This window comes from Candida albicans, chromosome 2, assembly GCF_000182965.3.
Source record: "Candida albicans SC5314 chromosome 2, complete sequence".
Lineage (NCBI taxonomy): Eukaryota > Fungi > Ascomycota > Pichiomycetes > Serinales > Debaryomycetaceae > Candida > Candida albicans.
This window is the reverse complement of record NC_032090.1, coordinates 372,937-389,379: the sequence shown is the minus strand read 5'-3', so window position 1 is coordinate 389,379 and position 16,443 is coordinate 372,937. Positions and strand designations below refer to the sequence as shown.

At 33.5% G+C, this 16,443-nt stretch overlaps 4 protein-coding genes across 4 annotated transcripts; 3 read left to right on the top strand and 1 right to left on the bottom strand. All coding sequences in view use genetic code 12, as the record gives it.

Annotated features, from left to right (window-relative positions):
• Positions 1-147: 147 nt before the first annotated feature.
• CHT4 (putative chitinase) lies at positions 148-1,314 on the top strand (the record flags this gene model as incomplete). The annotated part of the gene is made up of 1 exon (XM_717467.1): positions 148-1,314. The coding sequence occupies one exon, from the start codon at positions 148-150 to the stop codon at positions 1,312-1,314; it is 1,167 nt and encodes a 388-aa protein (XP_722560.1).
• Positions 1,315-1,527: 213 nt separating this feature from the next.
• On the bottom strand, positions 1,528-2,550 carry CAALFM_C202000WA (uncharacterized protein; the record flags this gene model as incomplete). Its single annotated transcript, XM_717466.2, has 1 exon — positions 1,528-2,550. The coding sequence occupies one exon, from the start codon at positions 2,548-2,550 to the stop codon at positions 1,528-1,530; it is 1,023 nt and encodes a 340-aa protein (XP_722559.2).
• A 1,059-nt stretch (positions 2,551-3,609) lies between these two features.
• On the top strand, positions 3,610-11,484 carry FAB1 (1-phosphatidylinositol-3-phosphate 5-kinase; the record flags this gene model as incomplete). Its single annotated transcript, XM_717465.2, has 1 exon — positions 3,610-11,484. The coding sequence occupies one exon, from the start codon at positions 3,610-3,612 to the stop codon at positions 11,482-11,484; it is 7,875 nt and encodes a 2,624-aa protein (XP_722558.2).
• Positions 11,485-12,991: 1,507 nt separating this feature from the next.
• Positions 12,992-14,869, top strand: SRD1 (Srd1p; the record flags this gene model as incomplete). The annotated part of the gene is made up of 1 exon (XM_717463.2): positions 12,992-14,869. The coding sequence occupies one exon, from the start codon at positions 12,992-12,994 to the stop codon at positions 14,867-14,869; it is 1,878 nt and encodes a 625-aa protein (XP_722556.2).
• Positions 14,870-16,443: the final 1,574 nt, after the last annotated feature.

The following is a 16,443-nucleotide window of genomic DNA, read 5'->3' as shown; positions in this document are numbered from 1 at the left end:
CAGTAATTACGCCAGAACGGTTATGGTTATGCCACGATTCTTTGTGGCAACCGCATCCTACTACCAACCACTTTCTTCAACACAGCCTACACTAGTCCCATATATTGATTCTCTAACGAAAATCACTTTTCTTATTCACTATTCATAATGTGTCATAAAATGATGAATAAATTCCAACAAAGACTTCATCATACAACCTCAACCCCATTATTTAAGACTTGTGTTTATTTTTCAAATTGGTCTGTTTATCAGAAGAAGCATTTCCCACAAGACATACCAATTGAATACTATACCCATATATTTTATGCATTTATACTTATTGATGAACAAACTGGGAAATTAAAATTTAGTGATGAATGGTGTGATTTACAAATGCCACAACCATCACCCAATCAATCAATTACAGGCAATTTGCAACAATTTTATGAAATGAAAAAGAAAAATCGTCATTTGAAATTAATCATGTCTATAGGTGGATGGGGGACATGTCATTTATTTGAAAGTGTGGTGTCCAATGATACCAAATTTGATAATTTTGTTAATAGTACGATTGAATTTGCTGAGAAATATGGATTTGATGGGGTTGATATAGATTGGGAATACCCTAAAAATTCAACACAAGCGGCCAAACTAGTTGAACTTTTGGCTCGATTAAGAAATAAATTAAATTCAAAATATATTATCACGGTAGCGGCTCCTGGTGGTAGTGATAATATTGAAATTTTGAAGATTCAAGAAATGGATAAATATTTGACATTTTGGAATTTAATGTGTTATGATTTTGCTGGTGAAGGCTGGTCTTCGAAAACTGCTTTCCATTCTAATTTATTTGGTAATAATGGGGATAATTCATTGAATGCATCTGATGTTGTCCAAACTTATATTAACAAGGGAGTTCATCCAACAAAATTGATATTAGGGATGCCAATGTATGGAAGAATATTTCATGGTGTTGATCGACCAGAAATTGGTATTCCTTTTACAAAAGAGAGAAAATCAGGTTGTATAGAAGCTGATGTTGTGGACTATAACAAATTTGGTGATACATTCGATTATGAAGATTTTGATCCACGCAAAGTGGGTGCATTAAAATATGATTCTCATAGTAAGCAATTAATCACATTCGATAATCTCCAGTGTGCTAGAATAAAAGCTAGCTTTATACAACTGAGACAATTGGGTGGTGGGATGTGGTGGGATTCTGCTGGTGATGTTTCAGTGACAAATGATGGATGTTTGGTAAAGAATTTTGTTGATCAACTAGGTGGTGTGGAAGTACTTGAAAAATCAGCAAATAACCTCCATGGTTGTTAAAAAAAAACTTATCAGGTTGCATGGATATTTTTTAACAATCTTTCCTCACAGCTAGATTCAAATGCAAAGAAATGTAAAATCAGTTGAAATGAACATTACAACTGCACTATCGGAATGCTTTCAGAAAGTTTTATCCTATTATATTGAAACCCTTGACTATATGTACTTATATATATATATATGCTAGACTTCTTGTTTACTCTATTCTTTGAACTAAAGTATTGAATCCATTCTGGCAAATACACTCAAAACAGCTGCAATCAATTCCAATTGTAATTCAGATGCAGAAGATTTTTCTATTTCATCACCAACTTCTTGACCTAAATTTAATCCTAATCCAAGAGGACTTTGATGAGACAAATTGAAAGGGAACTCACTGAAATCAGCCAATAATTCATCTGCTCTGGCAAAAGCTTGGTCTCTCTTTTCGTAGTTTAATGATAGCAAAACATTTTCTAACACATTAGCAGCATATGCACCACATACCAACGATACTGTCCTCAAGTATCTGAAAGATGTATCAGCAGGAAATTGTTCATTTGAAACTGTGTCCAAGTCAACGTTTCTCAGCACTAACATACTCAAAATTCTATTCTTTATATATTCTTTGGATAATTTATCAGCAACAGGATGAGTTGCCATGTCGAAAAGGAAGAAATTCTTACGTTCAGTTCTTAAAATCCCTTTGTCAACCAAACCTTTAGCCAATCTTTCTCTAACTTGTTTCAATTGGTAATTGATTTTCATCAAATTCCAAGTTTCACCACTCAATAAATCAATCCAATTGGTGACAGATAAATTGCTTTCGTCATTTTTCATGATTTTCAACGCTTCATCTAGTAAAACTTCTCCAGTTGGCTCGGCATCAATAACCTCCACTAATCTATCACTCAACTCAAAACGACGTCTTGCTGGATCATTAACCAAAGTAATTTTGTTACGGAATGTCAATTCCAACAATATGCATCCACGCAAAGCATAAGAAATATTGTCGTTCCAAAATGATAAGTATCCTTCTTTATCTTTAAGTCCCATCAACAAAACTTCTTCCATCAATGTCAATAATGGTTGTTTTAAGGTACTTGGATCTTTGATATCTTTATCATCGTATCCTATTTTATGGTCTGGTTTATTTGGTGATGCTGGGGAGCGACTCTCATCGAATGAATCTGAGTTTCTTGGTTTAGGTGTTGATTGTTTGGCACCACGACGTCTTTGTAATCCTGTTGTTGACATGGTGGATGTTTCTAACTATATGTGTATGTTAACCCAAAGTAGGTTATTCAAGGAAAAAAATAATGAAAGGGAGGACGAAAAAAATAAACCACAAAAAAACTGACAAAACTTTTACCTGCTATCCAATTATTCAACTAAATTAATATTTAAATGAGTTCAATATGTGGTAAATTATATCAGTGATTAGGCAAACAGTGTTAAATGAATGCCAATTCTAATTGAAATGTATGGTAATGAAAAAGTTGAGATTGATTGGGCGTAACTTGAACTTACGTTTAGATTTTTTTTTTTTTTGCTTTAATCCTCACAAGTATTAAATTAATTCTCGTCCGCCAGATTCAACTCTTTGATTTTTTTTTTTGGACAGGTGTACACTACAAACGTCTTGTTGTATCAAATTTTGTGTATGTGTTGTGAATGGTTATTGTTGTCTCCTTACACTCCTACATACCATACATACTTACTTATTTATAATACAAGGAAAAATTAACAATAAGCAATCTGATTAGATGTATAGTATACAATTTCAAATTTTGTGATTCTAATTGTTTTTTTCTTCTTTCATTATTGGGCTGGTTATATATATCGTGTAAAAATACTGCCCGAGTACAAAACTTGAATTATATACTGTCTTTCGCTTATGAGTGAAACATAATAAAATATGATGGTACAAGATCTTGATTTATTACAGTCTGCTTATTTGATCGAGCAAACACTTCCAATCATGTAGTTATGTATTTTTATATTTCGAATTGACGACGAATACCTCGTTAATTAATATTTTTACATACAAAATTACAGACAGAGGGAGACTGGGAATCAGTAGATTATTACTGCGCTTGTTGTTTTGTCTTTGTTTTTTCGCACTTAATACACGACAATTATGACGCGGAGAATGTATAATTTATTAAAAACTTCCTTATTTTCCTTTTGGTGTAATATTGGCAACACATTTTTGGTTTACAAACCATTTCCACTCAACTTTCTCCCTTTTTTTAATCCTCTTTGTATTCATTGCTATCATAAGATTGGATTATATAATAACTTGGTTTTGTTATTATGATTGGGTCGCCACCAGATACTCCTAACGACATGAGCAATTCAAAACGCAAGTTACCACTACTAGAAAGAATACCTTCTCACACCAACAATAGTGATGACGAAGACCTGTACGATAAGGGTGTCGTCGATTATGTATCCTTTCCTACTATTCCAGACCCAGAAGTTGAGAACACTAAATCGATTACAGGACTATTAACTAAAACATTGAGAAAGGTCACAACAAATGCATCAACTCTTGTTCAAAACTATTCCCAGAATTATACATCACCAAAACCCAATGTGTTAGATACGTCACCATTTACCAATCGTGTTAGTGAACTAAAGGCAACTGCCATTGGAAGTGATGCATTGCCTGTTCCTAAAAATGATGAAATTGTAGACACACCAATATCCATGGATTTATCTACAAAAACTGACACGCGGTTACGGGTTAAGGAAGATACTAGCAAACGAATCACAAGAAGTTCAAGCCCATTAGATTTAAAGGGAGATGCACAGGGAAACAAATTAGAAATAATGAATCCAATTATCAAAAGTGAAACAAATAGAACACCAATTGATAAAGTGTCTATTGTGACGAATGAGACATCAACAGGGGCGACATTTAAGCCACAACAGTCCAAGCAGCCCCCTTCCACTAGTACACCCGCTCTTTCTTTGCGACAGAACTTAATTGATGAAGTACATACACCAAGAGTCACGTCAGACAACAAGACCCTACGAATATCTACCATGCAATTCCCCCGTATGCAATCGATGGCGAATAGCACCACCAGCTCGGTGGTTAACGTCACTGCACTGGCATCAGTTGATATTGACAATGTTACTAATGACAAGAGTAATGTGGAGAGTAAACCCACACATAAAAAGGAATCCAGTATAGATTTGAAGTCTAAAGATAAAGGGTTGCAAAACAAGATTTCGTCAATATTCAACAATTTGCCCAATGATATTGAATTGTCAGACGATTCTGCAGATGAACTGGATAGCACTCATAATGAAGGTTCAGAAAACTCAGCAACTCCCCAATCGGATATTGCTTACATAGAGAATCGGTCGGATTCAAACTTGAGTTCTATTTCTAAAATGAACAATCATCTACAATTTGAATTAAGTGCAAGATACGGTGACTCTGTTGCTAAGTCGGCTCCTATCAAGGCTGAAAGCAAACACAGCGCTACTTTTACTCCTAGTTTTGGACAATCTCCGACAGTATCGACATTTCATGCTATACAAAACAAAGATGTTTCGGCGAATAAACAAAAATCATTGAATACCCCATCGACACTTTTGGACAATGCAAGAAGTATTATCCATCAAAATATTGAAGCCGTCGCATCATCAGCATCATCTATTATAGCTTCTAAACGGAGAAAAAAGAAGAAGCCAACAAAAACCTCAGAAAATCCTTTGAAGAATGGTGGGATCCCAAAGAAATATTGGATGAATGATGCATTTGTATCTGACTGTTTGAATTGTTTTAGACCATTTACTGCATTCAGAAGGAAACACCATTGTCGTTTTTGTGGACAAATATTTTGTTCAGATTGCACATTGTTTATTTCATATAACCAACATAGAGATGAAAGGAATAACACCAAGAATTCTGCCAAAAAACCGTATAACGATAAACTCCGAGTTTGCAAGCCATGTTATAGTGATGTGATTATATATTTAAGTGATGACTCGTCAAGTGCAAATGATTCTGATGGGGAAAAAGTTATTTCAGCTGAGGAAATAGAAGTGCCAAAGACCAAGGCGGAAGATTTACTTGTACCAAACCATCCTTTGTCAAGAATTCGATCAATGTCAATGGGATCTAATCGAGACAGTTCCAGAACCGACTCTCTATCTCGAAAGCCACTGTTGAAAGATAATAACAATTTAGAAAACAGTTTATCAACTAGTCATTCTAGCTCACCTTCGAGGAGTAATAATAATCAGTTTATATATCCAGATGAATCAATTAAAGTGCATCCAAGGCAAGCTCCACGTATGGCTATTCCTACAACTCGTACAGGAGAAGCAGTTGAGATTCCGCTTATGAGACATTCCTTGATGAATTCAAGCATTTTAAAGACATCAGGTGCACCATATAGTTCTAATATGAACTCATTGCCACAAACGTTTCACCAATCGAATAGTCAATTTTACCATAATCATCATCTGCTGCCGGAGCATCCGCAATATGGACAGAAACAAAATCTGCTACAGCAACATCAGCCACAGGGCGGACACTTTCATAATCATTATCACAATACTTATAGCAATCTGCATTCACAGTACAATAATTCAGCTGGTATTTCTGAATCAGAAAATACAAACAAGACCAGGATAAAAAGCCATTTATCGCCTACATTATCGAATGCTAATTTAACTAGTCGTAGTTTGGATAATCTCGGGTCTATTTATAACAGTTTTATGACTAGAACCCCGTCGTTTAATATGAGAGTTTTATCAGGGTCTAGCAGGGATCCTTCAAGGTTCAGAAGAGAATTATCTTTGGAGCCAGGAGATATTCAAAGTATCAGAAGTAAATATGGAAAAGAAATGACTATTGGAGGTCAAAGTGACTTTGATGACGATGACGATGATGATGACGACGATGATGATGATGATGATGATGAGAATGCTAAGAATGAGGGTGTTGATTTGTCAGACAATGAAGAAGACGAACATGCTATGTCTATATATACTTCATTAAACGAGACGCATGGTTATGGCTCGACACCTTTAGCACATCAGCCACCACCAATGCATAGTCATTCTGCTGTCACAGTACCAACTTTGGGTGAGTTTCCTATTATGAAAAGTGGATATCCGCTGTTTAGAGGTGCAATGAATAGAAGTGCTGCAGCCAATCTTGCTAATGTATTTCAAAATCATTCCATTGAGCTAACTGGTGAAGATCCTAATAAACATCAACCCGAGAATATAAGGTCTAGGGCCAGAGCTCATGCTTCTCTTCAAAGAATGAGGACAAGAAGACAAGCAAAGGCAACTAGGAATGTGCTGATACTTTCACAAAGTAATTTGCGTCTACCAAGTTTGGAGCCATCAAACCACAGACCCCAATACACTTCTTCTTTAACGCCTATTGCATCACCAGCCTCACCAGGAGGTAACTCATCTAATTTGACTGCTGGTATAGCTGCGACTGATGATGTCAGTACTTCTTCGGCAAACATAGACTCGGAGATGTCACCCATTGGACCACAAATATCTGCTAGTACCGGTTTAGAGAAGTATCATTCTGGAGAAAGAAACGATTATTTTGGTCTGGATGATCATTTGATGGCTACCAGTGAATCACGTGATTTGATTTCATGGAAAGATGGGAAAACTGTGGATAATAAAGACAAATTGTATAATGAGACTTTAGATTTTGTTTTGCGCCAGTCCTTGAAAGATGGTGAAATTGAAACTGAAATTGAACGATGGGTGGCTGTTCTTCAGAAACTGCTTGGGTACATTGACGAAATCAAATTGACAGACACATTAGATATAAGACAATATGTGAAGATAAAGAAAGTTTTGGGTGGTAAAATAGAACAGACCGAATTGGTTGATGGTTTATTTATGACAAAGAATATTGATTCCAAAAGGATGGCTTCAAAGATTTCGAATCCTCGTATAGCATTGCTTATGTTCCCTATTGAATATTTGAAACAAAAAGAACAATTTATAAGTCTACGAATTATTCATGCACAACAATCAGTATATATCACAAACTTGGTGTCACGTTTGGTCTCTATGGAACCAGACATTATTGTTGTTGGAGATTCCGTTTCTGGTTTAGCAGAAAAATTGTTTGAAGATGCCGGTATCACTGTGATTTCAAATGTCAAACCTCAAGTTATTGAGAGAATTTCAAGGTACACTAAAGCAGATATTTTCCAATCGGTCAATGATTTATTCTTTAAAAAGGGTAAGTTGGGTTTATGTGAAAATTTTGCGGTCAAGAGATATAAATACCAAAATCAAATTAAAACGTTTGTGTTCTTCACTGGTTGTGATATCCATCTGGGATTCACCATATCAATACGTGGTGGAAATACCAATTTATTGAATAATGTGAAGTATGCAGCCGAAACGTTAATGCCAGGTTATATAAATGCTAGATTTGAAAAGAGTTTTTTGGATAATTTGCTGTTGTCTTATGTGAAGCCGACGGAGAATCCCAAAATTGTTGATATTCAACAAAAATTGCAGGAGATCCGTGATAATACAATTGAGGGTGATGAAAATGGGAAATTGCATGACTTGAAATTAGACCCAGCAGAGGTAGTCAATTATGTTAAACTGTTCAGTGAAAGAAAACTTAGTTTATCACCTCCTGTAGAGTATTCATTACCCAATCCCTTGGCAAGAACAATTTATACGTATTATGCAGTGCACCAGTTTGCCCAACAAAATGCTAAAATACAAAAGTTGTCATCAGTTGACGATATCAAAGAAGAATGGCTAACGGAATTAAAGATTGATTATAAATTGGAAGAATTACCTGGTAAGGAAGCTAATTTAATAAATATCCTTAAATTTGCTAGTGAGGCCCATTTGAAATTGTTGATTAATGAATATCAGGCTCGTGTTAGAATATGGTCAAATTGTATGAAATACCCATCATATCAATTGTATCCAATATGTCATCGAAATATTCATTTATTGCATTCGACCGTTTCCATTAAACATGCAACGCCTTGTTCTGGACCAGCAATTATTGTTATTGATTATTATACAGACAATGATAAATGTTTTGGGTTGTTTCTTGATCAAGCATTCCATGAAAGTCTGAAAGTTTGTGGTGAATGTGGTGAAACGTACTTGGATCATTATAAGAGTTATGTTCATGGTAAAGCCAAAGTGGATTTAATCATTGAAAAATATGATATTCAGTGTCTTAACAATGGTGAAATGCAAGGTAAAAACCAAAGAGTCATGTGGAGTTATTGTAAGGAATGTAATTATGAAACACCAATTATTGCCATGAGTGATGAAACGTATTATTTATCGATTGGTAAATTTTTTGAGTTGAATTTTTATGGTGAAGGTGTTTCTGGAGGTTGTACACATGATTTTTTCAAAAGCTATGTCAAATGTTTTGGATTTAATAATTTGGTTATTCGACTTGAATATTCTACTATTGATAATTATGAGATTGTTGTTCCGAAAAAACAATTGGAATTTATAACTAATATTGATATTAAACTTAAAATTGATGCTTATAAATTCATTCGAACTAAAGCTGAGGTATTTTTCGATTCGGTTTTGAAACGATTAAAACGAGTGAAATTGGATACATTTGAAAAGGCAGAAGATGGGATTCAAAAAATTGAAGAATTGAAAATTAAATTACAAGAGCAATCAGATAGCATTTATGGTAGGTTGCAATCAATTTATGATAAAATCATTCCGACAAATTATCTTGCATTGAATGTTGTGTTACGAGATTTGCAAAAATTAGGTATTTATTGGGATAATGAGTTTAATGAATTTGAAAGGACATATTTACCTAGTGAGAATGAGGTTAATAAGATTACCCAATTTCATTTGCGAAAGTTTTTGATGGATCGATACAATGATGAAGATGAAGATAATAATAATAATAATAATAAGAAAGTTGTCGATGTAACTGGAAATGAATCTACTAGTGGTTCTAAAGAGACTGCCGCCTTAGATGATGGAAAGGCATCGTCAAATAAAGATTGTTCAGACAAGTCGACACCTGATAATAGTCAAGATTCAATGGAAATTGATGGCGATAGTAAAAACACTGATGATAAATCAACTAATGAGTTGCTGAAACCATTCCCTGAATTTGTTCCGAAAAAGCCACGTGAATTACCTATGAATAGAAATTTATCCGATTCCAACATTGAAACTAAAATGTTCCCACAAAGTACATTATATGAACTGGGGTCTAATATATCGGAGAGAATAAATAAATGGAACCAAACGGCTGAAACTGGTGATAAAACTACACCAACGCAATTGTTGACTCATCGTGGCTCAGATAGTTCATTGAAATCAATCAATACAGTGATTCCATCACAAAATAAAGTGATTCATTTGGCGAATTTTTTTGATAAAATGTATTATGATCAAATTTCTTTAGAATTTTCCAAACAAAGAGAACGAGAATTGAAACGTAAATCAAAAGTTAAAGCTCAACCTATTTTTGATAGTAAACCAATTGTTGAGATTTACAATAAGATTGAAGATGTTGTTGGTCCTGGAGTTGATGATGAGAAAAAGAAGGATATTGCTGTTGTTAAGAAAGATGAACAGGAGAAAGGACAAACTAAGGAAAATCAACAAGAACTGTCACAACAGCAACTGCAACAACAAGTACAACAACAGCTGCAACAGCTGCAACAACAAGTACAACAACAGCTGCAACAACAATTGGATATTCCTGAAAAGCAATCATTATTAAAATCATTGACGAATTTCTGGGCTGATAGAGCTGCTACATTGTGGGACCCTTTGAATTATCCATTGGAGAGTCATGAACATACATTTGCAGATTCTGAAGTTATTGTTCGAGAAGATGAACCAAGTTCATTAGTGGCATTTTGTCTTTCTTCAAATGATTACAAACAAAAAATTAAGAATGCATTTGAAAAGAATAGAATGGGTGATAGTGGAATTTTAAACCTGAATTTACAAGAGAATAAGCCCCATAATGATAAACCAGGTGTTGAACTGGAAGTGGGTAATAGTGGTATTACTACTGAGAGTGCCAGTATTGTAACTAGTGTTGGGGATACTAAACTTGAAGAGTCATCAATAAACAACAGTAGTAATGCGAAAGCGGGTGAATCTTTACTTGCAAGTGATAATAAAAAGGGAGCTCAATTCGCCAAGATAGAAAAGAAATTCAAAAAGAAATTGAATAAAGAAGGGGGTATCAATGGAGGAGGAGGAGGAACTAATAATAGTGGTGACAATAATAACAATGATGACAATATCAATCCATTGGAATCGATTTTGACGAGAAATAAATCTAATCATTTGAAATATCAATTTATTGATGGGAATACAAATTTATCATGCAAAATCTTCTATAGTGAACAATTTGAAGCTTTGAGAAAAGCATGTGGTAATGATGATAATTTCATTCAAAGTCTTAGTCGATGTGTTAAATGGCAATCTAGTGGAGGTAAAAGTGGATCGAGTTTTTTGAAAACGTTAGATAATCGATATATTTTAAAAGAATTATCGAAACTGGAATTAGAATCATTTGTTTCAATTGCTCCGTTTTATTTCAAATATATTAGTCAATCAATGTTTAATACTTTAACTACAGCCATTGCTAAAATATTTGGATTTTATCAAGTACAAATTAAAAACACTACTACGGGGAAAATATTCCGAATGGATTTCTTAATTATGGAGAATTTATTTTATAATCATAAAACCACAAGAATTTTCGATCTTAAAGGATCAATGAGGAATCGTCATGTTCAACAAACGGGGAAAGAAAATGAGGTTTTATTGGATGAAAATATGATTGAATATATTTATGAATCACCAGTGTTTGTTGGACAACAACTGAAGAAATTATTACGAGGATGTTTATTTAATGATACTAGTTTCTTATCTGCCATGGATGTTATGGATTATAGTTTAGTCATTGGTATTGATGATTCATCGAAAAAATTGTATTTGGGGATTATTGATTGGTTAAGAACATTTACTTGGGATAAAAAAGTGGAAAATTGGGTCAAAGGTAATAATTTGATTGGTGGGAATAAACGAGGTAAAGATCCAACCATTGTTACACCAAAGCAATATCGTATAAGATTTAGAGAAGCTATGGAAAGATATATTTTAGAAGCTCCTGATATTTGGTATGAAGGGTCAAAATAGAGTAGTATGCGTTTACGTGATAATGTGTGTACAACAAATTAATGAATGATATTTTATTATAACATATGGATGTACAGTTTCTTAATTAACCTTTATCGACTCTTACAATAGGTGTTATCAAGTATACACAACCGTTATTGGGAACTGACAAACATGAAAGTACGTTTAAGTATTCCTTCTTTTAGCTCTTTGATTGAATAAAGTCTGTAAAACGAAAGCACTTTAATTTGCTTTGATCGATAACTTTGAATTCATCAGATTGAACTAAAAATTTAAAACATTGCTAAACAGATAGAGTTCGAGAATTTCAGGTTTTCAATAATTGTTGTTGTTATGGTTATGAGTTGTGGGTTTTTTAATAATATTTATTGTAACACGCCTTACAATCTTCGTCTATTCTATAGACTCTTCTTAATCTCCTATTTTTTTTTCGTTATTTAAATTGAACTAAATTGCTTATCTGTATTTAGTCGATATCCACAATTATCGAAAAAAATTGTTTCACTAGTTCACGTGTATGTGTGATCCCCGTAAACGCAAGGCAATTCTATAAGAGATCTACATTAAGCTACTCGTAAGTAAGTAAGTCATTAGATTGCTACAACTAATTGGCTTATTCACCCCCCCTTGTAGTTATTGTCAAGGATATTCAATTAGTTGCCTAAGCAATAGCCACAGCAATGTTGCTATTTATAAACCCTAGAGTTGTGATTTAAAGCAACCCCCAGTAACCTATTATAACAGGGTGCATGTGTATGAATAGTGGGTGTTAATGAAGACTTGGTAGAATGGCTAGCCAATGCACTCCCCACCCTCTAACCACGACTACCACGCAAACTAAAATTTAAAGTGAAGTTGAGCCGCGCATCCATGCACACATACATTAATAAAAATGAGCTCAGCCTTGTCAGTAGTAGTTTTTTTTGATCACACAGACACGCATCCACACACAAAACACGGTACAACTAATTAGCAGTATTGTTGGTTGATTTAGTGTAACAACAATATTAAACACGCTAACTAACAAACTCAGTCAGTGAGTCAGTCAATTCTCTGTTTCCCGCGTAACTTCTTTTTAATTCAAACAAATTTATCAACAACAACAATAACCACTACAACTACAAATTTACTTTCTTCTTCCTCTTTTACTTTTTCCTTTTATTGTTTCCTTATTTAATAACTTTTGATTAAATATTTCATTCTTGACATTCCAAGAAATTTTTTTTTTTTCATTTTCATTTTGAGTTGTATTGTCTTTATTTTCATTTCATTTTTTTTTGTTATCATTACTAGTTGTCAAAAAGATCAACGTTGAATTATTTACAACTGTTACTTTCTTCAAAAGGTGGGAAATCACTAAATAGTATCACTTAACAGTCCAAGCTTGAGAGGACCACTATTTTAACAACCTTGAAGGTTTATTTATTTATTTGATACATTGGGATCAAAGTTCACATTTGCACATATACACGCATACATACATTCATTCATTCATACATAACAGAAGATGTCTTTTAAAGCAGGGTATCATACTATATCATTCCTATTTATACTAGTATCATTTGTATTTTTATTATTTGCTACCATTAGTTATCCTGTGGTTGATATATTTGCCTTGAGTAAAACTCTGGATAATAAATATGGGATATTTGGAAGTTGTCTGACATCAAACAGTGATAATTGTATTGTTGGTTACCCACTTGATTTTACTGGTTCCATAAAAGATAATCTGTCAGGTTATTTATTTATGAATGATACTAGAACCACATTGGCAAAAATATTTGTTTTAGCACCTATTGCCCTTGGATTTGATTTGATTTTATTGATTGTTATATTTGTAATTCATTTTGGATCTCGTGTAACGGTGTTGATTGGAATTTTCGTTAATGTACTTGCCACGATTGCAACAATTATTACTTGTGTGGTTGTAATTTTATGTTTTTATCCTTATGTAACTTGGGTTCCTTGGACTTTAGTGGCAGCTGGAGCTATTACATTTATTTCATTGATTCTTTTAATTTTAAGTTTGACAGTTGTTGGAAATGACGACGATGATGATGATAATGATGCTAAATCTAATTTCGATAATGAAGATTTTGGAAGATTTACTAATTATAGTCGTATTGATGATAAATTTAATCATATTCAAACATCTACTTTCAAAACAAGTAATTCCCTTGATAATGATTATGAATATAAACCCCATAACAATAACAATAACAATAACAATGCTACCACAGCCACTACTACCAATAATGTTGGTAGTACCAATTTCACTGGTGGGGCAATGAATAAATTCTCAAACCCTACTAATAATTCTCGAGGTGTTATGAATGGTGGATCGACTACTACTGGTTCTGGTGTTGGATCAGGAGGTACTGTTATTTCTGGTATGAATCCTCCTGCTCATAAAAATGGGTCCCTCACCAGTAATTCATCTTCCTATTATAACAATCCACAAACTGCCACTGATTTCACACAAAGAAATAAACCTAATGCTTATCAACCAAGTTCATTAAGTGGTTCCGGTAGCAATAATGGTAATACTGCTTCATCATCACTTCCTTATCCTCCTGGTACACCAATTGTTGATAATAACAGTAACAATAGTAGAAATAATTATCAACCAGGAGTTTTTGATCATCATCTTGGTGTTGAAGGTCATAAACCATTTACTGAATTGGATGATGATTTTGACGATGATGATGAAGAAGATTTGGCTAATAATCGACGTGAAATTGTTAATATTAATGATTCTGATAATGATTCTGATTTCACTAGTGTTTCACAACGACCACCTAATCCTCAATATTATGGAAGTAATTCTGGAAGTGGTACTGGGTATTTACCTTCAAATGTGGTTAATCAATACTCTCATGTTCAGCAATATCAACCTATACATCAACAAGGTATGCCACCACCACCACAACCACCTCAACAACAACAATATAGGCCTACTGGTCAATATTCTCCGTCACCAAATATGGGTTATAATAATACTCCAATGAGAAGTGGTGGAGGTGTACCACCACCAGGAGCAGGTCCAGGTCCAGGTCCAGTTCCAGTGTCAGGATCTTATTTCCCAAATCAAGGGCCTGTACCTGTACCACCACAACAACAACAACAAGTTAGAGGACCAACTATATCTGAAAATGTATTGAATAATAATCCAGATTTCCAATTTAGTCGTGGTGGTCAACAACAAAAACGTAGAGTGAATCCAGGATTTGTACCTGTGGCAGCAAGATATAATAATAATAACAACAATAGTACTACCGGTAGTCTGATTGGAGGACCAGGTAATAAGAATCAAAATGCTAGTGCTTTAATGGGAAGAAGAGAAAATACTGGACCTAGAAGTGGTCCTTATGGTATTACTAGATGATCATAAGGGGTTGTTGTTATAGATTAGGGGGGGAGTACCAATGTTGTTATTATTGATAGAAGAAGATTTTGATTTTTTTCATCAAAAAAAATTATTGCAATTAAGTATGTTTTTATTTTTGATTTATGTTAGAGTTTATAATATTATTTGATTTTATTTTATTTTAGTTTAGTTTATTTCAATTCGTCTATGTTTTATATACATAAATATATATACACATATTTATAAAGAATGGAACTGTATTTGATAGAGTTATTTTGCTCGATTTTTGCGTCCTAATCATCTTATCGTGATGTTGTTGTGATAAGATAAAAGAACATGACCCTTTTCAAGAATATGGCTTAGAAGAAGAAGGTGTAAACCAGTGTGTGATGAATACTACCTTGGCATTATCAACTCTATACAAAAATATCAAAATAGACTTAAATTTTTCATCTTCGAAAGAATTCAAATACTTTCCTAATAGAGACAATCTACAGTACTTAATTACTTCATTATTGTTTAAATCTAGTATGATGATGACGATGATAATTGTTATCGTCTTGTTTTTCTTTTTTCTGAATGTYCYTTTTTTTGGAGATGAGGCTAGACAATAACAATAAGGACGGACTTTTACATCCGAAAGAGATTTGACATAGTTGATAATTTCTTTTGTTCTTTTCAATACAACTTCCCCCCTCCCCCCTCCACTAGACAATATGAATGGCAATTTTAGTAGACTTTGTTGTAATGGCTAATAATCTTATGATTTCAGAAAATTCAATTACTTAATTCTAAATATATACTTTTAAGGGGAAGAATAAGTAAATTAGAACAGAACGGAACTGATTGACCGATTTAATTGAAATTGATACTGATTTGATAACAATTCGGACTTTAGACAAATCGCAAAAAAAAAATCCCACTTCTACAATTATTTATGCGTGTAGAGGAAGGGAGATGATTTTGTATCTTTTTAACTTTCAAGTAATCGCATAATCCTTCTTAAAGCAGGTATAAGMMRATGGTTTTTATCCCATGCATCTACCACGCGTCATTATTCTAGTACATATAAACTACTATGTTATCGCATAATAGTCGATAATTTAAATACCACGTTGCAATTAATATAATTTAGAGAAAAGAAAATATCAAAAATATTAAGAATAATCTATTCTTTGATGAAAGTCTAGACCAGATTGAGTTTAATAAGCTATACCTACACACACAAAAAAAAGAAGATCGTCAAATTATTATTATTCGTTGATCATTTTTTCGGATCGATGATAATAATAATAAATCATATGAATAATTATTATTTGTAATATTATTATAGAGATCTGGAATCTGAAATCTAAAATCTGTGTGTATGATAACAGTTTATCCGGAATGGCCCATTTGTAGCAAAAAGTTTTTCCGTTTCTTTTTGTCTTTGAGTTTTGTGTAATTATTGAAGTTTCTTTTTTTTTTTTCTTCTCTCTCTGAATCTCCGACGAGCGAACGAACAAATGAACAATCGATGTGATGTGATGAATGGTTTAGTTGTTGGGTTGTAGATTTATAAAAGTAAATTTATTCCCATTGAAAAAGTCAAT